Source organism: Epinephelus fuscoguttatus, linkage group LG20 (assembly GCF_011397635.1).
Source record: "Epinephelus fuscoguttatus linkage group LG20, E.fuscoguttatus.final_Chr_v1".
NCBI classification, from domain to species: Eukaryota; Metazoa; Chordata; class Actinopteri; order Perciformes; family Serranidae; genus Epinephelus; species Epinephelus fuscoguttatus.
This window is the reverse complement of record NC_064771.1, coordinates 27,187,063-27,211,795: the sequence shown is the minus strand read 5'-3', so window position 1 is coordinate 27,211,795 and position 24,733 is coordinate 27,187,063. Positions and strand designations below refer to the sequence as shown.

At 41.8% G+C, this 24,733-nt stretch overlaps 2 protein-coding genes across 2 annotated transcripts in view; both read right to left on the bottom strand.

Moving 5' to 3' along the window:
• Nucleotides 1–2,708: 2,708 nt before the first annotated feature.
• On the bottom strand, nucleotides 2,709–19,397 carry epas1a (endothelial PAS domain protein 1a). The gene is made up of 10 exons (XM_049564157.1): nucleotides 19,296–19,397; nucleotides 16,761–19,080; nucleotides 13,444–13,610; nucleotides 11,696–11,946; nucleotides 11,524–11,608; nucleotides 11,340–11,440; nucleotides 10,006–10,169; nucleotides 5,945–6,051; nucleotides 5,704–5,872; nucleotides 2,709–2,801 (listed from the first exon to the last, which is right to left on the bottom strand). The coding sequence occupies exons 2-10, from the start codon at nucleotides 16,784–16,786 to the stop codon at nucleotides 2,738–2,740; spliced, it is 1,134 nt and encodes a 377-aa protein (XP_049420114.1). The 5' UTR covers nucleotides 16,787–19,080; nucleotides 19,296–19,397; the 3' UTR covers nucleotides 2,709–2,737.
• prkcea (protein kinase C, epsilon a) overlaps nucleotides 19,319–24,733 on the bottom strand; it is a 27,632-nt gene continuing 22,217 nt past the window's right edge. Inside the window, exons 13-14 of the mRNA XM_049564095.1 lie at nucleotides 23,897–24,043; nucleotides 19,319–20,644 (exon numbers count right to left, since the gene is read on the bottom strand). Of these exons, the coding sequence (XP_049420052.1) occupies nucleotides 20,495–20,644; nucleotides 23,897–24,043 (297 nt within the window). The 3' untranslated portion in view covers nucleotides 19,319–20,494. The remainder of the gene's footprint in view (nucleotides 20,645–23,896; nucleotides 24,044–24,733) is intronic.

Sequence of the window (24,733 nt, the reverse complement as noted above, 5' to 3'; positions counted from 1 at the left end):
GTCCAGGTTTAGCAGCTGTCCATGCATTGAAAAGCAGATTTCAAACCACTGTAAAAAATTCAGTTATTGAAACAAAAATCTGAAAATACACATATTGCATCTAGACAGCATGGAGATGTTGGTAATTTGTTTTAACAATGATTGATTTGCTCCATAAGTGAGAAACTGATGTTTAACTAGTTGAGCTATGTGCAAAGTGAGAAGCCTCAGATGGTTTCACACTGAAGTATTGACACTGGATCTTTGTGCATAGTTTGGTTTATTTTCAAGCATGAGAAGGCAGAATTTCTAGCAGAATAAAGACTTGAAGATGCTGCACAGTGATCAGTCACACTCAGGCAATTTTAAGCAATAAGCTCGAGCACAAGAAGATGATTACATTACAATGTGGATTCTGCACCAGTTGAGGCTTGAATCCGCAACCTCGTTTACAGTCAAACATTTTGATGCACTGTAGGCTCAATTTTTGATAAATCAAAAATCTGAGAAATGTAGTTTTTGTAGGACAGTCTGAAGATGCTCTGTAGCAAGTTTGGTGTCAATTGGAGGAGACGGGTTTAAGAAGTTTTACCGTTTTTGAAAAAAACAGAGTGATGAACTTCATCATTTTTAATAGGTTTGAATGTACAAAAGTTTCTTCAGTATTGGGGCTACAGTTTCATGAAAGTTGTGAAGTTGTAGCATGTATGGTTGATTTGTTATGAATTTTCAAGGTTTTGAACTTTAGACGCTTGCTGTAGCGCCACCATCAGGACTATTGGCTTGAGTTTACAGCTGAGGATATCTGGCATGAGACTGGACCTTTGTGCAAAGTTTGGTGAGTTTTCACCCATGGGAATTATGATTTCCTCTGAAGAAGAAAGAAGAAAGAAGAAGAGGAAGAAGAAGAAGAAGATTTTGCTTTTTCATCACATTTAGCCTGGTAAGATTTTAACTTAGACGTCGAGACATATCTCCACATCAGTGATTACCAGGCCACTGATATAGTACAGGAGGATGTGAGAAGTGTGTTGCAGTGCACACAGCCAAAAATACGAAGAAAAAAACAACACGTAGGGACTTAATATTATGTGCAGTTATTTTCTAACTTTCTCTTATTGATTAATGTCATCATGCCTTTTCTTTGATTTTTTTGTTTCAATTTTCATCTCATTTTGGTTTCACACCAGTAAAGCCAGTTGATCTGAAACCTGTCTATTGTTTGCATGTGTGTGTGAATTTAGAAGCCGAGAGGTAAAAAGTTGAAAACGTTCCCACGAGAACTTTCCTATCGAGTGTCTCTGTTCAGGAAGCTGTGGCTTTGACTCGGTCTGCTCACATCTCCTCATCAGCACAATGCAGATCTCTCTATATATACTGTGTGTGTGTGTGTGTGTGTGTGTGTGTGTGTCGTGCACATCATGTTTGACAGTCAGATGTCACCCCACGTGTCAGGTGGCCCAGAAGGAAACCCCACAGGAAGTACGGTCAGGCCCAGAGAGGTCAGGAAAAAGTCAAACCGCCTGCTTTCATCGACAAATTTCGGCTCTCACTACGCCCCGTCAACTGTCTGTCAACCACAGTCTACACCTAATGCTTTCAGTTTCCTTTAAAGGAAGACAGAAGTTGTGCTAACTGCAACAACTACGCAAAACAGTGTGACAAAACTGTGAAGTAAAACTCAGTTATCTGCCTGAATGATCAGTGTATCTGAAGACCTGCTTAAAATGTGCTGTATCTTCCCAAGGTTAAACAGCAGTTCAGACAGTTCAAGTATTTGAAGCTATATCCAAATAATATACATTAGAAATATCAGTGGTTAACAAAAACATACAGCAAGCCATTTTGCATTAGAAATATTCATATTTAATAAAAATCAGATCAATGAAAACAGAGTTCACAGACAGAGGTAGAGAGCATTGTTGTTTGCTGGAGGATGGTGGTCTTAGTCCCTGATCACACAGAAAATGTTTAAGCAGCTGGAGGCGCCGCTTTGTAATTGTTTTCAATGAGAATGAAGCTTTTTGCTCGCTGTTTTTGTGCTGTGACGCACCTCGCGTTTCTGCGCTGTACATGCCTGCCGTTTTTGCCGGAGCATTCTGAACTTCTCGAGGTGAAAAAACTTCAACTCAGAGTGGAAATGTCATCTCTTTTTGCATTATCTTTTTTCCCATTGTCCAATGAGATGATTTCAGACGCGGGCCTTCTGTGGTGGTCACGATAACAAGTTTACAGTTGGTAAACAATGGAGGAGAAACTGGTGGTAGCGGTTGCTGGATACCCAGAGCTATACGGCCCGACAATAGACAGCAGGTTGTCAAACTGCCCTGAGTCATCCTAAAATATGCCTGGAAACAGCCATCATGGAGGAGAAGCTCCTGGACCAACTGGTGGTACTCCCCATGATCCACCCTCTTTTTTAGGGTCTCATGTACCCACACAGATCTCTGTTTCCCTGTGACCAACAAACTATTTACTGACAGCCTCTCACCCTCAACCAGAGCTACAGCAAGTTCCCTCTGCCTCAACATGTCAGGAGCTAGATACTAATTACTGTGGGGAAAACAGTAGATTGATTACACAGGAAGGTTAGCTTAAGGACACGATGGGGTGGTTGCCTGGCAACAATAAAAAGACACAGCAGGCTTTTTTAAAACATTTTTTTTTTACTTGCGGCATTCAGTGTTTAAAAAAAAAGGATGTGCAATCCACTTTCTGTGTGATCGGGGCCTTACTGACTCTTCTTCAGACTCAAGTTTCAGTTCACACATCCGTGGACATGCTGGTCCAGAGAGAGCTTCAGGGACGGCTCCTCCACTCCACTGTAAGACACACATGAATACAGCATTGAAGCACTTTGAAGCCCTTTACCCGGACTTTAAAGGGTTTCGGGAGAATAATAACGCACACATCATGTGGGTGCATGGCTATCAAAAAACAGTGAAGGAAAACAAGAAAGGCCTGCGCGCTTACCTCATGTCACAAATGTTTAATCAAGTCACGTTCTGGTCCTGCTTTGATCTATGTCAGGTCGAAAGTGTCAAAAATTTTGACCTGACAATCATGTGAGTGGTTTTTAAACTTTAAACTTAATTCAAAGGACGAAACTGGCTGTTTTTTATACATTGGTCCTTAAACACTTTTAACAAAACAAACTGAAACATTCATCAAATTAATCAAATAGTTGCTCAAAACAAAACTAATTGCCAACTATTTTGAAAATCATTTTATCTTTTGAGTCACTTTAAAGTGGACCCATACAACCTTTTCACCCCACAAGCATTTCAAGGTTGATTTATTGTTGGTGCTGCTGACATGAAGACAACCTTCCTGTTTGCCTCACAGCTGAGCAACTACCACAGTTTCCACTGTTACTTTGGTTCTTCCACCATCTGCCATTTCCACTACTGGGAATACTATCTACAAAGAGCTGATATTGATCCTCTTTAGTAGCTGGGGAAAGCTACCTGTAGCTACTGGGGAAAACAAAAGCGCTATCCTCTTCCTGTTTTGGTTGTGCAGTGGTTGCTGCACTTCCTTTGAACCATAAAGTCAGCCTCATTTTCCGTGAAGATCATACCATGCCCCAAGGAAGTGTGCCAAGCTTTGAAGCCAACTTTTGTAGTGGCCAAACATGGAATTAAAACTTCCAGGTCTGTCATGTGATGACACTGGGCCCAACGGACATTTCCTATGGTGAAAGAGATGTCTGTAAATCAATGGATAGATTTTATTTTGAGCATTACCGCCCTTATGAAATGACTCGTTTCACTATTGGATTGCATCCATTTGGTTCAATCTAGGGTTGGGTCGGTTCTCATTAATACCACTTCAGTTCGGTACTCTGTCTTGGACCAGGTTTTTTTTTTTTTTTTTGAGACCGACCGGACCGCATACGTCATTTTGCGGCGGAATGTACGCAAAGCGGACCCCGCGGAAGTCTGTGAAAGTCTGCCTGGACTAAAGCCTGATTTATGGTCCTGCGGCGTACCTACGTCGTTGCCATGATGCCGTCGTGAACCCTTCGAACTTCTCCGTCACTCAATTTCGTCGCGGTGCAATTCACTGCCAGAGCGGTAGGAGGCTGCGTTCCTTTCCTGAATGGTTATCGTCGTCTCTAGTTGATTCTTTGTTTAGTTTCCGGCTTTTACAGTCACAGAGAAATAAACACGGAGCACGGACAGACGGCTCAGTCCGTATCCGTATTGAACGTTGAGCATAAATGGGCCTTAATACTGCAACATCTACATCGCAGCAGAAGATGTTTAAAGATGGCGGTGATGGCACAATCTGGAAATACAGAACCGGAAATGCGTTGCTACCAAGCAAACCAATCACAGCCCTCTGGTCTGCGCTGGGTCTGCGTCACCTTGACGTGTAGTTACATTTTTGGGGAGGTGCATGTCGTAGTGACGTCGCTGATTTAACGCAGGACCATAAATCAGGCTTAAAGGCGGACGTCCACAAGCCCTGTGCGCGCAAAGCTCAGATTTTACGACCGTGCGGACTCCACTCCGCGCACCAGTGTCACACAAAAGACTGCTCGGCATGTATTTTTCACATCGCGGGGATTTTTCATGAACATTTTTACAGGAAACTACAACGCGGAAGTGCGCTCGACTATGGAAGCCCAAATGACTGCGGACGTTCCTCGCAGAGTCCGCTCCGCTTCTAGTACGCCTGAGTCTGTGAGCACCTGTGTCTGCCTCTTCGCCAAGCGCACAGCGAGCAGGAGAGAGAGGGGGGTGGGGGTGGGTCAGGGACTGAGCTAGGGGGTGCGAGTGCGCATGCGCCGAGGCCTCTACTGTAGCCTGGAGTTTGTTTAATAGTGACGGGGAGTCGATAATGGCGGACAATTTAGTCTTGAAGAAATCAAAGAATGCGCCAATATGGCAACACTTTGGCTTTGAACCAGACAAAGGAGGCAACCCTTGTTTGCACTGACTGAGTACGCTAAACCTGCAAATTTATTTGTAAGGAATAAAACAAACAAAGTGTTACTGTCACTGGACCTTTTTTTTTTCTCATACCGACCCAACCCTAGTTCAATCACATTTCGAAAGTCTACAAAAGCCATATGATTAAATTATTTTGTCACCATTTAAGTTCGCAGAGGGCTAAACCAGAAGTTAACCCCTCATCTTGCGAAAGTCTGTAGTGCGCTTGCTCTATGGGCCAACAATGCAGAAGATCTGGGTAATTTTATACCTGGGAAGTCAAACTTTTTGGGCTTTACCCTCCATCCTAACTTTAATAGGAATAAACAGGGCCCCGTCTCTAGCGCTGTATCCAGTTCTCTTTATACATCCTTGGATTGTACAGGGGTAGACAGATTGCAGAGTGAAAGCGAGGCTTATGAGGAACCAATCTAAACTCCAATGGTGTCATGACTCTATAGCCATTAGATTGTGCCATCATAATGATAAGTTAAAGCAAAAAAAAGTTTCTATTTCCACTTGAACAAGCCCAAATCCCAAGAGAACTTGTCAACCTCATGGTGGCACTGGAGGAAAAAGTCATGAGATCATCAAAATCAGTAAGAATAACTTCCTGTGAATATGAACGTCTGCACAAGCATCCAACAGCTGTTTAGATTTTTCCGTCTGGACCAAAGTCGAGGAGCCACCAACCAACAGTGCCGACCCTAGCGCCATGCCGCTAATGTGTCTAAAAATAAAGGCAACAAATGTTCATTAAGATGGATTAAAATTGACACGCACACACCTGAGGACATAGGTAACACAGAGGATGCAGAGCGGCTGGTGGGCGCCAGGCCTGGACTTGGAGGGTCGGACGCTGGGGATGACCGCACTGTGACTCTCCACCCAGACGTAACCTCCACCTCTCACCAGCATCCTGTACTGACCGCTGACTGACTGACTCTTCAAACACACTGCAGAGAGAGGCGAGATTGAATTAGAAACTTACAGGTGTGTAATGTGTGTGTTTGTGCATCAGTACTTACAGTTGAGATGATTTTTAGCCAAACAGTTTGTGTCCAGTGTGTGACAGAGATCATAGATGGAATGACCCAGCAGGTCCTCAGGACTGTACCCTAGAAGGAAAGTCACTCTGCAAAAACACACAAAGAAGTGACGGTATATACATTTAACTTACAAAAATACTGCCTGTCTTTAAGCTCAATGAATGTTACTACACGTCCTACAAATTTAGTTTCACTTATTCAACAGCAGCCACAAACAAGTTCAAGGTTCACTGATATTATGCAGTCGTGGGTCTAAAATTTCAAAAAGGGGAAGGTAAAAAGGGAATGAAGAAGCAGTTAAAGTTCTGAATTTTTTTTCTTCCATTTTTGTCATGCTAAATTAACCCCTTAAAATCCTGTTTTCTGTTTTTGTTTCCCATTAAAGGCATACTTCAACCCCCAAATGATCATTTGTGCATCAATAGCTCAGCCCGAGTTATGTTGAATTTGGGAAGAAAACTTTGCTTTTCTCATGTGCCTCCACAGTGAGCGAAGACAAAAAGCCAAATATTCTTGATAAATTTAAGTCATAGGGGTTCATGTTTAACAGTGGCAACACTATATCAAACACAACCTCCTTTTACATTAAATTATCGAGAAATTTCTCTGTTTTTTTGGATTCTTGGTTTACCGTGGAGGCATGCCAGAAAAGTTCTCTTCCCAAATTCAACGTGGACACAGGGTGAGTAATTGAGATACACATGATCACTTGTGGGGTGAAGAAGCTTGAAGGAAGTTCAAATTGTCTTCTGTCACGGGTGGGTTTTAATGTTTGGCTGCGCAGCATAAATTTGTTAATGAAACAGTGATGAACTCATTTGAGACAGAAGATGCCTTAGTGTGGTAAATATACAGTGTTGTATAATGTGACGTGGCCCCTCTCCTTTTCAAAACCCGATACCAATCTCTTTTTTGTACTTAAAATGTATAAATTAGGGCTGTCAATCGATTCAAATATTTAATCGTGATTTATCGCAAATAAATCCCAGGGTTTTTTATCTGTTGTAAATGTACCTTAAAGGGATATTTCTCAAGTTTTTAATACTCTTGAAGTGGAAAAATACACCGATCAGCCAAAACATTCAAACCACCGACAGGTGAAGTGAATAACTTTGATTATTTTGTTCCAGTGCATTGTTCTCCTGGGAAACCTTTGATTCTGGCATTCATGTGGATACCACCTGACATGTTCCACCCACTCAAACACCGTTGCAGACCAAGTACCCCCCCTCATGGCAACAGTACTCCCCAATGGCAGTGGCCCCCCAGCAGGATAAGGCACCATGCCACACTGCAAACATCTCTCAGGAGTGGCCCAAGGAATGTGACAAAGACCTCAAAGTGTCAACCTGGCCTCCAAATTCCCCAGATCCTAATCTGAATGAGCTTCTGTGTCACGTGCCATAAACCCACCTCACAACCCACTGGACTAAATGGATCTGCTGCCAACACACTGGTGCCAGACACCACAGGACACTCCCAGAGATCTTGTGTCCATGCCTCGACAGGTCAGTGCCAAGTCCGACCCAAGGAGGCCCCATCTTGGAGTAGGGGTACATCTGGGGTACTGGCACATCACAAGAATCCTTGAGCAGATTGGGACCTGGGAAATTTAGAAGTCAGGTCGACACCTTGAGCTCTTTGTCACGCTCCACAGGACATTTCTAAACTGTTTTTGCAGTGTGGCATGGTGCATTATCCTGCTGCCATGAGTGGGGGTACTTGGTCTGCAAGTACCAGAGGAATTTGCGTTAACTTGTTATTAATGCATTAACTTTGACAGCCCTAGTATAAATTAATAGACGTAGCTACTGTGATGTCACTAACTAGTTTGTGGACTCCCGTTTAGAGTTTGGCATTTTAGCATCTTGGGTTTTTTTGGACCCAAAAGTGAGCATATTTGGATGAGGTGATTGAGCTGTGGAGGGGTGGGAGGCGGATCCGACTCATAGACCTGCAAACTGCCTGCCACTCAAGTGTCCTCGCCCTTAAATATGTGTAACTTAAAGCCTTGATAAAATGTGAACAGGTGAGATATAAAAAGTCACTCTTCGTACAGTTGTCATGAATGTTAAATCAGCTTTGTACCAAGCTGTAAATCAGCCTAAAGTGGCCGTTCAAGGAACTCAAGTTTTTGGCACTTATGCACTGGCTTCATTTCTCAGCCTCGGAGGTTGCCGAAACCAAAGTTACGGCCTTGGAACCAGAAGAACATTATCAATGCAGCACAGATGAGTAATAAAGAAAGATGGGCATTAACTTCAATACTTTTTCCTTTTTCATAAGAATTTCATAATGTCCAACACTGCAAAATCAAATCACAACTCTTCCTTGTTATATACCATGAGAGTTAAATTCATACAATATGCACTTGACTCTGACTGCTCTTCAGATGCTGATTTTTAGGCTAAAACACATTCTTACACCACTGTATAGAAGTACAGAGCAAAGAATGCATCCCCACCCACCCCCATCACCCTGTGTGACTTGTATGTTAACATGCACAGTTAAATCGAGCTGCGGTTATAGCTCAACTGGGACATTTAACTGGACTTCTGTCCAATCGATCTATTAACCGAAGTATGTCCGACTCTGCTACGATAGGTAGTGATGTGCCCCTTTTCAGCTTATTAGTATTGGATCTTTTTCCAGTTGACCTATGACGTCACAGACCAAACAACCAAGCTAGCTACAGTTAGCTAGCGGACCCTTCGTCTGTCCAAAAATACACGGCTCTGGATGTAGATTTCGCCACATTGTTACTGGCCTCTTCTTCTGTTACGCATTTAATACTATTCGACTTCCAGGTCATGTCTCCCGGGGCAGAAATTGCAGGAGTAACTCAACTCCCAATTGCTTTATCTGGATGTTAGTCCAGCTTTGAGAAACTGGATTTATTACGATTTCAGTCAGACTAACATGTTTACATGTATTTTAAAAGTCCAGTTTTAGCTGGACTAACACAATAAATAAATTTTCTCTAATGTCATGTAAACGTACTGACTGTGAAGTCACTCCACTTCCTGGCATCATCACCATCTGGTACACTGCTGCCACAGCTGAGATCAAGGACAGACTGCAGTGTATCACTCGCTCTGCTAGGAAGGTGATTGGCCGCAATCTGCCGTCCCACCTGGAAGATTGTGGCTGACCCCTCCCACCCTGGACACAATCTCTTTGAACCACTCCCCTCTGGTAGGAGGCTGCAGTCCATCAGGACCAAAACCTCATGCCACAAGAACAGTTTCCTCCCAAGTGCAGCTGGCCTCATCAACAAGGCCCGGGACCCCCACTGACACTGGTTCCTATCCAGACACACTCCTGATATTATGGGTTACATTAACGCACATCCTTCAATCATCACTATCACCCCTTTTCACATATTCTTGTACCTGTATTACACTGTGAACGTTTACGACCCCTGAACAATGAAAAACTAATTTAATATGAAACCTTCAATCACAAACCAATACACAAGAACGAATAAAGCACATATCCTCCTGAGACCCGAACTTTTGTTTGGTATGCATTTTTAATTTCTCCTAGCTATCTGGGATCAGTAGGACCTGATAAGTATAAAAAACTAAACACTGTTAATGATAATAAAGTCCCAATGCCCTCAAACGAGACGATAATAAAGTCCTAATGCCTTCAAATAAGTACTTCCTAATTAACAGTGTCTTAGCTTGTTAATGATGCTAAAATTGGTCAAATCTGTTGCCATATCAAACTACAAACATTATTGATCATAACTAAAAAAGTTCCAACCATAAAATGTGATCAGGTTTTGGACCTTGTCCACTTTTGTGTCGGGATCAGCTGCAGACTGACTTGGCAGAGATGGCTGCCATCTTGTTTTTACATGGATTAGTGTATTGTGCTCTTCCTATCACTAGATGGCACAAAGAAGAGTCCACGAATGAGGACAACAGGTCTGAGTTAAGTAGACACAGAGGAGTAGAGGACACAGGGTCTCAGGAGGATGTAAAAAATGACTGGTGACTGCACAAAGGCGTGTGGACATATATATTTTAAATCACCTCTGGTCACAGTACGTGAACCTCATGTCCATGCTGTGCTGACTGGTGAAGGTGTGTGTGCTGAGGAGTGTGTGTGAGAGGGGCAGAGACTGGCAAGTCAGCAGCAGGCAGGAAACTGAAGACGGGGTGACGCACGCCTTCGCTTGGCCCTGGCAGTGCAGGACCTAAAACCAAAAAGAGAGAGTGATTAAAACTAAGCCTAATAAATGTCTGAAAATGTGCAGGAGAGGTTAAAAGCCAACAAATGTTAGATATCAATAGTCATGCTTCAAAAAAGGAAAAAAGATAAAAACAAAGACTGCATAAATCATCAAAGTTTCAAGACTGAAGCGGGATTTATACATGTGTTGCAGACTCTACACCGTAGCCTACGCAGTTGTGAGCATTTATAGCTGTGCGGTGGTGTGTCTGTGTCACTCTGCAGTTACACCTCCAAAACACTAGTCGGCGGCAGAAGTAATTAGTTGGTTGATTCTAAACACACATTAAACACACATTAAACATGGCTTAATAGCAACAATGTCAAACACAAGTACACAAATCAGCTCCACTATAACTCGCAGCATTCACAGACAAACACTTGTCTTTATCTGGACACATTTTCCCCACAAATACAACATGCTAACGTTATTAGCACAAGCCTATGGCGTTTTACATTGTATAAATTAGCCTAGCAGCTAGCAATCTTTTCCTCTACTCATATGAAGCCAGGGACAACAGCAACATATAACAAAGGTAACGTTACAAAATTCGGCTCCATCACAACTCACAAGGTTCACTGACAAAACAACTGTCTTATACTAAACACGTTTTCCAAACAAATATAACATGCTAACGTTATTAGCACAAGCCTATGGCATTTTACATTGTATAAATTAGCCTAATGACAAGTGGAGATTTCCTCTGCTCATATGAAGCCAGGATAAATCACACACAAGACTTTAAATGCTATTTTTGTGGAGGCTTTATTGTCTTCACAATTTATTGTTTCTTATCTGTGAAATTAAAGTAAATAAAAGCTTTGTTTCCACTGAGGGAAATGGTTTCAGCTTACAGAAATAGACAGGAGGTCTGCGTCACCGCGATATGTAGTTACATTTCTGGGGAGGTGCACGTCAGGCTACGGTGTAGGCTCTACGCAGAAGTATAAATTCCGCCTAAGCAGTGATACAAATTTGATAGAAATGTACAGTTTACAGAGTTTATGTTTACAAAGAAATCCATGAAGAGTTTTAAACCTCTGCTAATCAAGAGTCCTCTTTAGATGTTTAATTAAAAATGATCAGAAACTGTTTGCTGCTTCACGGTGTAGCGTGGTATTGTTTCTCACCAACCTTCCACGTAGCTGACTTGAGGTTAGCGCTTCTTCCTCTGTGTGTCAGAGCGCTTTTTATCCTCATGACAAAGTCCCTCTTTGCACCGCACCAAACTTCCTCTAAAAAACAAGCAATTTAAGAAGCTACACGAATAAACCTGCTCAAATGTGTGCGATCTCTCTGAACAATCCGACACACACACCTGCGGTTAGACGTAGATTATGTCTTATTTCTTCATGGTCACAAGGATGAGAAAACTCGAAAATGTTGTGTCCCATCAGCTCAGTCTGTGGAAGAATTTAAAGAACATACTCATCTTCAAATCCTGCATCCTAAATGTACATCATTCATGTAGAAAACGTGTGTGTGTGTACCTGTGTTAAGCCCATGTACTTGCTGACGTTATCAGACAGGTAGATCATGTCTCCCTCAGTGGACACGACCATCAGAAACCCTTCCAGGATCCTCAGGTACATGCTGGTCTCCTCCGAGGCCTCAAGATCCTTCGTTTCTTTCTCCTCCTCTTCGTCACATCCTCTGTCATGCTCTCGGCGTTCCTCTCCACCTTCCACCACTTGTCCACATTTTACCGCATGACTGGCCTCAGCTTTTATTCCGGTCTTACCTGGAGCAGCGCAACACAGGAAGTCATTTTATTGATTGTGTTACTGTCTGATTTCTTTCACAAAATTGCTGTGGAAAATAGTTCCTTTTATGGGAAACTATTCTCTTCTACATTCTCAGTGGGTTCAGTCTAAGTGTTTGTGGGAACTATGAACAAAGAATGTGGTGTTTCGTGAATGTTGTTGCTTTCAAACTGTGTGCGTGTCGCAGGTGTTAGTACTCATGTTAAAGGACTTCCTCTCTGTCTGACACCCATCTCAAACCCACCAGTATTGTGACCACAGTGTACCAGATCAAACTGATGTTTTATTTTCTGAAGCAGAAGTTACCGTTCTGCATAAGAGCACATTTCAGTCACACTTATGAATACTTTGAAACATAGAATTCACCTTGCAACTGTCTGTGTATACGTAGGATCAAAGGTTCAATGGAAATATACAGTACTTTGGACACAGCGCCATGAATTCCTTTATTTATTCAGCTTACGGCAAGTTAGATTTGATCATTTAAAGACTCATCAGTGGCAGCGGGTTAGGACCAATTTTGCCTGAATGAAGCTCTAGAAAAACTTCAGTCAGGTAGACTATACTTGTGCATGCTTAGGTCTGTAATTTATTTCTTAGACCATTTGCCATTCACTCGTCACACGCATGCTCACTCATAATTTCTTGCTGTCGTTGGCTGTCAACTGTGACATCAGCTGTTCCGTAAGCTGATGAGTTACGCACCTTCTCTTTTAGCCTATCGTCTCGCTGCTTCTTGTTTTAAATTAGGTTCAGTCGGGAAAACTGAGGCAGAAAGAGCACACCTCCCTGCCCTTCCACATGCAAATGAGGAAAGCCTGAGGCAGAGAGAGCACACCTCCCTGCCCTTCCATGTGCATTGAGGAAAGCCTGAGGCAGAGAGAGCACACCTCCCTGCCCTTCCACATGCAAATGAGGAAAGCCTGAGGCAGAGAGAGCACACCTCCCTGCCCTTCCATGTGCATTGAGGAAAGCCTGAGGCAGAGAGAGCACACCTCTCTGCCCTTCCATGTGCATTGTGCAAGAAAAAGTTGTGACATTACAAGAATAAAGTCATAATTTTTAGAAAAAAGTCATTACGAGAATAAAATCCTAATTTAAAGAATAAAGGTGTAATTTTGAGAGAAAAAATTGCGAAAATAAAGTCGCAATTCCATAAGAGTAAAGTCACACTTCTTCAAGAAAAGAGTTGTAATATTACAAAAAGTTGTAATTTTATGCAAAAAAGGTCATAATATTTATCTTTAACTTACTCTGCAACTTTTTTCCTAGTAAATTTACGAGTTCAATCGTTCAATCACATAATATTATGGCTTTTTCTCAAACAATTGCAGCTTTATTCTGGTAATATTACAACTTTTTTTTCTTTAAATTATATGACTTTATGGTAAAAAAAATTACAACTTCATTCTCGTAATATTACAACTTTTTTTCTTGAAATTGTATGACATTGTGGCTTTGATGACCGCTGGTACCTTTGAGCAGTGCGTGCATGCGTATGTAGCTGAGGGTGAGGCGAATGACCGAGGGCTTGTCCAAGTGAGCTCGCACAGACGGCTGGAGCGGCAGGAGGCCCGACAAATCACCAAACACCTCAGACTCCACCCGTCGTCTCCTTCTGGCTGCCTCGCGGCTGATCGCCCTGGAGAGGAAAAAAAAAGAAACAGTTAGGATGACTCAAGCCATCTTAATAACATTTACAAGGATTTTACTGAGTTGCTATGAACTCACGCTGCGCTACCACAGACCTCATACTATATGACACTATATTAATATGGATGGGATGCACACACAAATCATGATTACACTCACAGACGTATGAGAGTATGGTATGTCCACCTTTTGCAGCTGTTACAGCAGCACAGCTTTCTGGCGTAGTGTCAATATATTTCTTGAGAACTTCAACACTAATGTTATCCCATGCCTTCTGCAAATCAAGCTAAAGGCTTTCCTTTGAATGTACAAAAGATCTGTCCACTGTATTTTCCAACTTGCCCCAAATTTGCTGGATGGGGTTGAGGTCCATACTTTGAGGGGGCCGGTCCATCATTTTCAATGTTCCAGCAGATTCCCTCTGTCACAGGTAGTTCTGGCAATAGTTAGAAGAATGTTTAGGGTCATTGTCCTCTTGGAAAGTAAATCCAGGCCCAGTAAGATGATTCCCAGATGGTACTCCGTGCCTCACCAGAATGCTGTGGTATAGTGGTATACTTTCTTATCCATGATGCCATCAATTTTCACTAAGTCACCTGTTTCTGAGGCTGAAATGGCACCCCAGACCATAATACTACCCCCTTGTTTAACCGCTGGCAAGAGACACTCATTTTTATCTCTCTCCCCGTCCCTCCGTCGAACATACACTCTTCGCTTGTTGCCAAACTGCTCAAACTTGGACTCATTGGTCCACAACACTTTATATATATTGGAGTTATGCTATGTAACGTGTGAAATAGAGTATGGTGAATGTGCTAGAATAGGTAGTATTCGCACTGTCACTACCTGGAGCTGGCATAAACGGAGCCTGGGTTTATTAAAGGTGGCAGTGTTGTTTGGGCTGAGAAAGCCTATCAGTTTATCTTCTCTATCTCCTTTAACTTTAGCTTATATTGGAGTTATACTATGTAGCGTGTGAAATAGAGTATAGTGAATGTGCTAGGAAAGGTAGCGTCAGCACTGTCTCTACCTGGAGCTCGCACGTACAGAGCCTGGGTTTGGTTGAAGGTGGCAGTGCTGTTTGGGCTGAGAAAGCCATGTGCAAGTAAGGTAAGGGAGGTTGTTGGGTTGGTGCAGGGAGCAACATGTGCTTCAAGACTACTTCTAGAGGCTTTGAATTTATATCAATTGGTGGTGTGGCCTCAGTGACAAACCCCTGATGTTACCAATCACTTAATGAGCAGGATAGGCCTTGTACATTCCAAACGAACCATACAGCTGTGTCCTAAGACTCTTGCATCACCATCAGTTTCACCACGATCACACCTGGCAATGATTACACAAGTAATTTGGCTTCTTCTGTGAAGGAACGTGATTGTGTGACATTGGCAGTGAAATAGGCCTAGCTTGTTTTTTGTGAGGAAAATGACCCAAATCTCCTTATGATGGCTCTATTCTATGGTTTATGGAGCATAATGATGACTTTGTAGATATTTCATTCGTTTTATGGGTATTTTATTGGCCAATTCAACAAAAGCAACTGAAACCTCTTAAATATGCCAAGTGTTCTAGCAATTTTGGCCACCACAATATATGTGTATATATATATATATCTTTTAAAAATGGTTTCAGTTCTAATAAAACCCTCCTGTTTCACTTAAAGGGTTGAGAAAGTTAATGCACTGTGAAAATCTCCCGTTGTTGCAATCCTACTTTGTTACAGTTTCTTAGATTAATGTAATTATTTTTATCCAGATATTTAATCAAAATGAGAGAGGCGCTCGACAACATTTACTCAAAGTCTCGCTGAGGTACTCAAACCTTTGCTTCACTACATCTCAGACAGAAACACTGCACCTTTTCCTGTACAGTTTGCTTACTACTAGCTGTAGCTTTGCAGAGTCAGATTACACCTTGTGAATGACTGATAAAACATCGCTGTTTCACCAAAACGTCAGCTTTGCAGGAACTCTGAAACACTCAGGTTTGAGCCTGATGACACGGAGACTTTTTGACATTATCTCATGAGACCGCGGAGAATTTCTCAACACTTAAGGAAGCGTGCAGTAATTTCCATTGAGATGACACTGGTGAGTTACGAAATCTCCAGTTAGAGGGTATTTTCATGCGCTCATGTGCACGCTTACTTTTGATAAAGATACACATTCACTGCTTCTGTACTTTTAGTTAAGTTTTTTGATTGAAGGAGTTTTTTTTTTAGATATATATTTTTCCACTTTAACTTTTCTGTATGGTAAACTGATGAGGACGGTGGTGCATTGTGGTCAGATACGCATCAACACACTCGTTCTGTACTTGAGGTGAAAGGTTCTTTTTATTTTTATTTATTTATTTTTTTAAAGATATTTTTTAGGGCATTTTTTGCCTTTAATTGATAGGATGGTGAAGTGTGAAAGAGGGAGAGACATGCAGCAAAGGGCCATAGGCTGGAGTCGAACCCGGGCCGCTGCGGCAACAGCCTTGTACATGGGGCACCTGCTCTACCACTAAGCCACTGACGCCCCATGAAAGGTTCTTCTTAAAGGATTTACGTGTATGAAAAAAATTTCATTAATAAAATATTTTGATCTACTTTTAAAAAAAAAGTAACTTCCGAACTTTGACAGAAAACATCCTCGTCCCATACAGGAATTTACAAATTCAAACAATTAAAAAATGTTTTAAAAGCCTTCAAAATCTAAAACGAACAGTGCATACTGATAAAACTGGCGTCAAAATGTACTACTATAACTATGTCTCTACATCAAAACTAAATAAGAAATATGGTTTAAAAGTAAGTGTGTTGATGACATTAAGAGAACTCTCAGCAACTTTGAAAAATAAAATGGCTACTCACCACGACTGCTGTGAAATTAATAAACATATATCTTTTTGTCAACTCTGATGTTTAATAGTCAAGATCTTTAAAATATATTTTCCCAGCCTATTTTAAGAAAAACAAAAAACAAAAAACAAAAAAGGATTTTGTCCCAATTCTGCAGATGAAGTGCCAAACAGTCACAGAAACAATTCAGTTAAAGCCCAAAAACATACAACAGCCTGAATATATTTTCAAAGACAAATCAGACACACTGTGAAGATGGTTATCAAAACGTCTGAAAGCAACATGCAGCTCTACCTTCTCTTCTCCTTGTCAGCTGTCATCGCGTCCAACAGGCGTCTCTATCTGGCGTCATGGTGAACGTTGGCTCAGAACAAAAGAGATGGAGGCAGCAGGAATTCACAGCGCAGCAGGGAGCCTCCCCGCTACAATTTGCACCATCACAGGTAGTCCAATTAATCAGAGAGGCAATTAGCAGTGCCAAATGTCACAAGGCAAGTGGTTCCCCCCCTGCAGCACAGATGACTCCAGCAGTGAGTGTGTCCTCTCCCTTCTGCATGTGCATCACCTACAGGGCCTCTGAAACTGAGCACTCTGATAGGTCAGCTGGCCAGGAAAAGCATCACCTCCCCTCCCCTCCCCTCTCTTCTCACAAACTCTGAAGCATCCCACAGAACAGATCTGCTTCTGAACAGCAGCAGGCGAGAATCAATGAAAAAAAGAAAAGAAAAAGAGAAAGAGCGAGGAGGGAAAGAGGACGCAGAGGAGTCTGGGAGTGATGTAGACAGCTCAGTGTTTTATTGGAATCAGACCAGACAGGACTAGCCCGGCTGTTGCACTACATTTTGGCACAGAGTAAGATAGTGTGACCAGGAACAGCCCTACCCCTGGGTGCACAAAGCTTCACTACACACCGACTCTACTGCACACAGAGCAACCAGCTCGCCTTCAGCATCACTGTACAGTACACGCGACAACAGTCCTTCTCTGTGTGTGCATGTGTGTGTCTGTAAGACAGAAGAAGAGAGAGGAAGAGGGAGGAGGCAAAGGAGAGAGTCTGTGTGTGGGTAGGTTTTTTGTTTGTGTGTGTGTGTGTGTGTGTGTGTGTGTGTGTGTGTGTGTGTGTGTTTGAAATGAGAGGTAATTCAGCTGCTGGTTTTCCACATTTCTCTTCGCCCCGGCTGTAACAGACCTATGATAGTATAGTTATAGTATTTTACACAAAGGTTTCCTCCAGATACACTTTACAATAATAATAATAATAATAATAATAATAATAGCTATGATAAAAAACAGAGCAATAAGAAAGAAAAGCCATTCTTGAAAAAAAAAGCAAAAGTCAGAAAAGCAAGTGGTTTTGGCTGAGTGAAACGGCTGCTGGAGGCAGGAAAGGGGAATCGGTGCTTCGGAGGAGAGGGGAAGGAAGAGGAGGGAGGGCTGAAAACACTGATGGTAACTATAGAAACAGAAATGCTGAGGACGAAGTCACACACCAACAGGGAGAAAGAAAAATCATGCATTCACACATATGAAAATGTTCATTCACATAAAAAACAAACAAAAAAACCCCAACGCCCACAGGCCAGCACATTCACGCCGGCAGGACTGACAGACTCTGAAATTAGCAGACAGATGAAAGAAGTGGAAATCGGGCTTTACGCTGCTACACAGGCCGCCTGTAACACTCTGCTCCACATAATTAGTTCCATAGCCTGTAACTTGTAAGCTCAACATTCATTTTATATACACGAGACAGGAGGAGGATGAGTACGACGGAGAATTAGTGCCACGTTGAAGAAAAAAAAAAGTCATAATTTAATCAAAATAACGTCATGCTATTTCAAGGAAAAAAGTAGTGATATTACGAAACTAAAGTCATCACTTTGAGAAAAAAAGTCATAATATTACGAGAATAAAGTTGTAATTTTGAGTAATAAGTCATTATGAGAATAAAGTCCCACGATTTTGAAAAAAATAAATAATTTTAGAATAAAGCTGCAATTTCATGAAAAAAAAAAGGATTGCAGAAAGTTGGAGTTAGAATAAGTAAGAATAAAGTCACACTACTTCAAGAAAAAAAGTCGTAATATTACGAAAATTAAGCCCCCCCCAACAGGTCATAATAACAAAATAACAATTACAGCTTTATTTTCGTAAAATGACTTTTTTTTTTCCTCCGTGAAATTTTTGGACTTAATTTTTGCAAAATTACGGCTAAAATTCTCGTAATATTAAAACTTTTTTTCCTTGAAATTGTACAATTTTGTCAATAATTACGAATTTATTCTTGTAATATTACAACTTTTTTTCTTAAAATTGTGCGACTTTGTTAATAGATTACAACTTTATTCTTGCAATATTACAACCTTTTTTCTTTAAATTATACGACTTTATTGTCAATAAATTACGACTATTCTCATAATATTACAACTTTTCTTAAAATTGTACGACTTTGTCAATAGATTGCAACTTTATTCTTGCAATATTACAACTTTTTTCTTAAAATTGTATGACTTTATTGTCAATAAATTACGACTATTCTCATAATATTACAACTTTTCTTAAAATTGTACGACTTTGTCAATAGATTACAACTTTATTCTTGCAATATTACAACCTTTTTTCTTTAAATTATACGACTTTATTGTCAATAAATTACGACTATTCTCATAATATTACAACTTTTCTTAAAATTGTACGACTTTGTCAATAGATTACAACTTTATTCTTGCAATATTACAACCTTTTTTCTTTAAATTATACAATAAATTACAACTTTTTAATGTTTATTGTTGTCAATAGATTGCAACTTTATTCTTGCAATATTACAACTTTTTTCTTAAAATTGTATGACTTTATTGTCAATAAATTACAACTTTATTCTCGCAATATTACAACTTTTTTTTCCATGAAATTTTTGGACTTTATGTTCACAAAATTACGGCTATAATTCTTGTAATATTACAACTTTTTTTCTTGAAATTGTATGACTTCATTTCCAATAAATTACAACTTTATTCTCGTAATATTACCAGTTTTTTGTTTTTGTTTTTAAATAGTGTGACGTCGTTCTCATTATATTACAACTTATTCGCATAATCCGACTTTTTCCCCTCAAAATTACAACTTATTCTCGTGATATCATGATTTTATTCTCGAAATAAAAAATCTTTTTTTTTTTCTCCATTGTGGCTCTAATACTGCGTTGTAGATGAGCGCGAGACTTCATTCATACCACAACAACAACAAAGAAAAAAAATGAGGAAAAAAAACACACACACAAAAATAATACATAAACAAAACAAATAAAATATATAGATAGTCAGGGTATTGCACAAAGGGTATTTGGCCCTAACTGGTCCAGAATAAGGACAGTAATAACACAGGTAGGGTGCTTGTCCATGCGCCACGACTCTCCTTTACTAGCAGACAATACCAACACAATACAGCCACTCAACACAGGCTATATACAGGCCTCTGCACCCAGCACCCACTGTACAGTCCTGGTGCTGGGGAGAGAAGCAGTGTAAGTGTGTGTGTGTGTGTGTGTGTGTGTGTGTGTGTGTGTGTGTTTGGTTGTCTGAGCATGTGCAGTGAGAGTGTTTGTGTTGAAGCAAAACTCGGGATTGTAGTGTGTGTTTGTGGGTCTGTCTGCATTAAAAGTGTGCAACGTGTGTGTGTATGTGTGTGTGTGTGTGTGTGTGTGTGTGTATGTGTGTATGAGAGCATGTGCAGGTGTTTATATTCATATTCATAGTCATATTCATATTTATATTCATAATTAACCCAGGCAACAAGAACAACACAATGCAAGTAAAGAATATTCCAAAAAGTAACAACAACCAATAGCTTCAAAGTAAAGGAGTGATTGTGTGTGCATGTGTGTGTGTGTCTTGTAAAGGGATTGATGGTTCTACACATGTATGAGTGTCAGCAATGTGTGCGTACGTGCGTGCCAGGTTTAGTGTTGTTGGATCAGTGTGTGTGTGTGTGTGTGTGTGTGTATGTGTGTGTGTGTCTGTCTGTAAGTGTTAGGTCTGCGTCTCCTCGGGGGCGCAGTAGGAGAAGTCTTTGAACTCCTCCTGGTTGATCTGTCGGATGATGGCCTCGTCCGTGGGCGTCAACACGGGATCCTCCTTGGTGAAGTCTTGGTCAAAGTTATTCACATCTCGCTTGGTTTTCTGCAGAGACACATGGACACACACACACAGAAGGGAAGACATCAGAAGCAGAAATTTAAAGCTTTAAAAGTGACATGAGAGCGACACCTTCTGACCACTCAGACTTACTGCTTTCTCTGTGATGATAACACACATACACACAGTGGATACACAGTGCATACTGTCTCCTACATGTGTGGCAGCTCATCCTGCAACAGTGGTTCCCAACAGGAAGACGGGCGACCACTTCAGGGGCTTACAAGACAAATCTCTGGAGTCATAAGATGACTGACAGGGTGGGGGAGTATTGTTACTACATCAAAGTATAGAGCATCTTCAGCCTATGTACTGTGCTGTATTTCCCAGTGAAATGAAATTGTAGAGCAGTATAAAAATCCTTTGCGTGTGATTGGACCGCTAAAATGTGGGCAAGCTTAGAGTTTCAAGCTAAATGGAGCTACAGCCAAGCGACTGCTAGCTCCACACACCACTCCCTCACTGATCGGGGCCATGTGTACAAAAATGTTTTTTCCCGAGGCCAGCAAATATCTAAAATTCTCTCCAATGGGAGCACTGCGTATTTACACTATGCTACAAACGCCAGCAGTGTGACGAGGCATTGAGCGTCTGTTCTGTGCTGAGCGCTGCTTGTTTTCTGTTTTTTCCCTGAGTGCTGAAAAATTTTCAATTTTGGGTAAAATGCTGCGCTCGCCACTGTTGCTTTTTTATCCAGCTGTCCATTCACAGTGGAGGGACAAATACCACAACACCCAATCATTACAACTTTCTTGCGCACGTGCTAAACAGCAACATCCATCCATTTTCATCTGCTTATCCTGGGCCGAGTACTCCATACACCCCTCTCCCGATCAACGCTTTCCAGCTCCTCCTGGGGGACCCCAAGGTGTTCCCAGGCCAGATGAGATATGCAATCCCTCCAGTGTGTTCTGGGTCTGCCCCGGGGCCTCCTACCAGTGGGACGTATCCAGCGCACCTCTAACAGGTGGCGCCCAGGAGGCATACTGATCAGATGCCTGAACCACCTTAACTGACCCCCTTCGATGTGAAGGAGCAGCAGCTCTACTCCGAGCTCCCTCCTGATGTCCAAGCTCTTTACCCTATCTCTGAGGCTGAGCCCAGACACCCCACGGAGGAAACTCATTTCAGCCGCTTGCATCTTGTATCTGTCTTATTCTTTCGGTCACTACCCAGAGCTCATGACCATAGGTGAGGGTTGGGATGTAGATGGACTGGTAAATCGAAAGCTTCGCCTTCTGGCTCAGCTCCTTCTTCACCACAATGGTCCAGCGCAGTGCCTGCATCACTGCAGCAACAGCAACAATGAAGGAGAAATTTGTTCATATACTGTACATATATATATCAATACGTGGCCCCTCATGAGCCCACAAGGACCAGGGGGTCTGTCGTCTCCCCCTTTGGAGGTACTAGCAGGTATCTACCATGCGAACATTTTTACTTCCACAGATATTCTGTATCACAGCAGATATGACCAGCGTGTCCCAGCTGAAAAAAACACATGGCGCCTCCAAAGCGTTTTTAAGTGCTCCTAGCTGGACGTGTCCTGAGGAGCGCCTGGCGTTCTCAGGTGGACACAGCCCAGGACGCCCTCATCCACGAGGGTCTGCTTTGGTTCCTTGAGGTAAAGCCCCGTTTCCACTGAGCAGTTTGTTTGTTTGTTTGTTTCTCAGAAGGATTATGGAAAAATTACTGACCTGATTTTCATTAATAGCATGAGCCAAGGAAGAACACAATAAACTCTGGAGCAGATCTGAATCACTGATCAAGTACAAAAATCAGTTTTTCCTCATGACACTGGCGGAGGTCTGCACTCTTTGAGTGTCCTTCTGGTTGCTTTTGCATTTTATAATGAAATACTGAATCATTCTTAGGCCCTGATCACACAGAGAGTGTTTTAGCAGCTAGAAGCGGCTTTTTGTAATTGCTTTTAATGAGAATGAAGCTTGTTGTTTGCGGTTTTTGCGTTGCGACGTGCCTTGCCGGAGTGCTCTGAACTCAAGTTGAGAAAACTTCAGAGTGGAAAAGTGCTCCATGTCATCTGTTTTTTTGTCATCTTTCTTCCCATTGTCCAATTGGATGATTTGAGACGCGGGCCTTCTGTGGTGGTCACGACAACACGTTTACAGTTGGTAAACAATGGAGGAGAAACTGGTGGTAGCAGTTGCTGGATACCCAGAGCTATACGGCTCGACAATAGACAGCAGGTTGTCAAACTGCCCCTGAGTCATCCTAAAATATGCCTGGAAACAGCCATCATGGAGGAGAAGCTCCTGGACCAACTGGTGGTACTCCCCAAGATCCACCCTCTTTTTTAGGGTCTCATGTACCCACACAGATCTCTGTTTCCCTGTGCACAGCTAACTATTTACTGACAGCCTCTCACCCTCAACCAGAGCTACAGCAAGTACCCTCTGCCTCAACATTTTAGGGACTAGATACTGAAAAAAGAAAACTGTAGATTGATTAAACGGGAAAGTTAGTGTGAGGAGGTGAGGCCGTGGTTGCCTGGCAACAATAGGCGCAGCAAGCATTTTTTTACTAGTGGCATTCAATAAAAAAAAAAAAGAAAAAAAAAGAAAAGGCAGTGCGGAGCGTCTTCCTGTGTGATCGGGGCCTAATCCCTTAGACTGCACTGAGTGACATTTTTTAATACTAGGGCCACTACAAGACCTGATAATATTCCTAAACAATACTTTCTTTTGGGAAATGTAAACGTTTAAAAACATATATTTAACACACACACACACACACACACACACACACACACAAAAAATGTCTCGGATGCATCAGAGTTGAACTCACACATGAACTTTACTTAAATCCAGCCTAAAATGGCATAATTATGGTTCAAATGGTGTAACTAACTGCTACAGGAACAGTGGCTTATTATCATTTTCCTTCTTCTTTTTCCCCCATCACTATAAATGGCCTGTGAGCTGTTTTGGCCACAAGAGGACCTCGTTTTACTGTAAACTGCAAAGCAAAGTGTTCTGCAGCAGGACAAAAAAGCTTGTGGATGTGAGCAGAATGAAATTAAAACCTTCTCCATCTTTTTTACTGTAATCTGTTTTAGTATAAGTCAGTAAAAAACAAAATACATAGCCTCGGATGCATGAATTTGTAAGTACATGGAAAACGACAGAGGGTCACATTTAACAGGTTTGTCAGATTCACAGTTGTGTAAGGATGAAAAAACAGTGTGTGTGTGTGTTTGTGTGTGTGTGTGTTTCTTACAATCCTTGGTTTAAAGGGTGGTTTGACTTTCCTCTGCTCCAGCAGGACCCAGTCGATCTCTCTGAAGAAGGCGTGGGTCTTGATGGCCTCCTCGCAGCCCTGGCTCACCACGCAGCCCAGACGCTTGGCCGGGTTCTTGGTCATGAACTACATACACAAACACACACAATACACACGTCTGGTTTCCAATCACACTGTCAGCAGTCCAGCCCCCTTTAAGACGCTCCGCTGCGGGTTCATCCATAAAATGATGAGGACAGAAGCAGAACGAGGGGTTGAGCAAAAAGCATTTCAGTGCTAATAATAGAGCAGAGGCATTAATGGCTCTGTGATACAAACAGAGCGACGTAGTGGCAGAGTGATGAAACGGGTCAGCAGAGTGCTGGTGTTATTTACTGTGTCTGAAAGCTGTCTCTTTGGTTCTGTTGTCTGTTCAGTACTGTAAGAGCTCTTTGTGATCTACTGTGTCACTTCCATGGCGGCAATGTTACTACTTTAACCTCTTTGACTGACTTTTTTTGTTCCTCTGAGTATCGGTGCAAAGAGAAAAGGAACACCTCTGCGTTAAGTGCACTGCGAATGAGCTTCATTTGTTTGTGTGCAGCTTCGAAGACAGAAACATGAATGATAGGGAGACAGCAATGACAACAGGAGTATGGGACGAACACCTGAAAATCTCAAGTTAAACCTTTCCGCATAAAGTGAAATCTTTTGAAGGAAAAGTTTTGAAAGTCACAGACATCCATTTCGTAACGCAGCTGTGATTCGAAGGTGAAAAGACGTGTAGACATCTTGGTTAAAAGGCTACGTCTGGCTAAAAGCTGAGCGTCCTGTAAC

Bases quoted from the DNA above. Each gene is read 5' to 3' on its own strand.
- epas1a (XM_049564157.1), bottom strand. From the start codon at position 16,786: ATGACAGCTGACAAGGAGAAGAGAAG. The intron at 11,609-11,695 runs GTACACACACAC...ATTCTTCCACAG, and splicing joins AGTACATGGGCTTAACACAG to ACTGAGCTGATGGGACACAA. The intron at 11,441-11,523 runs GTGTGTGTGTCG...CTTGTTTTTTAG, and splicing joins TAATCTACGTCTAACCGCAG to AGGAAGTTTGGTGCGGTGCA.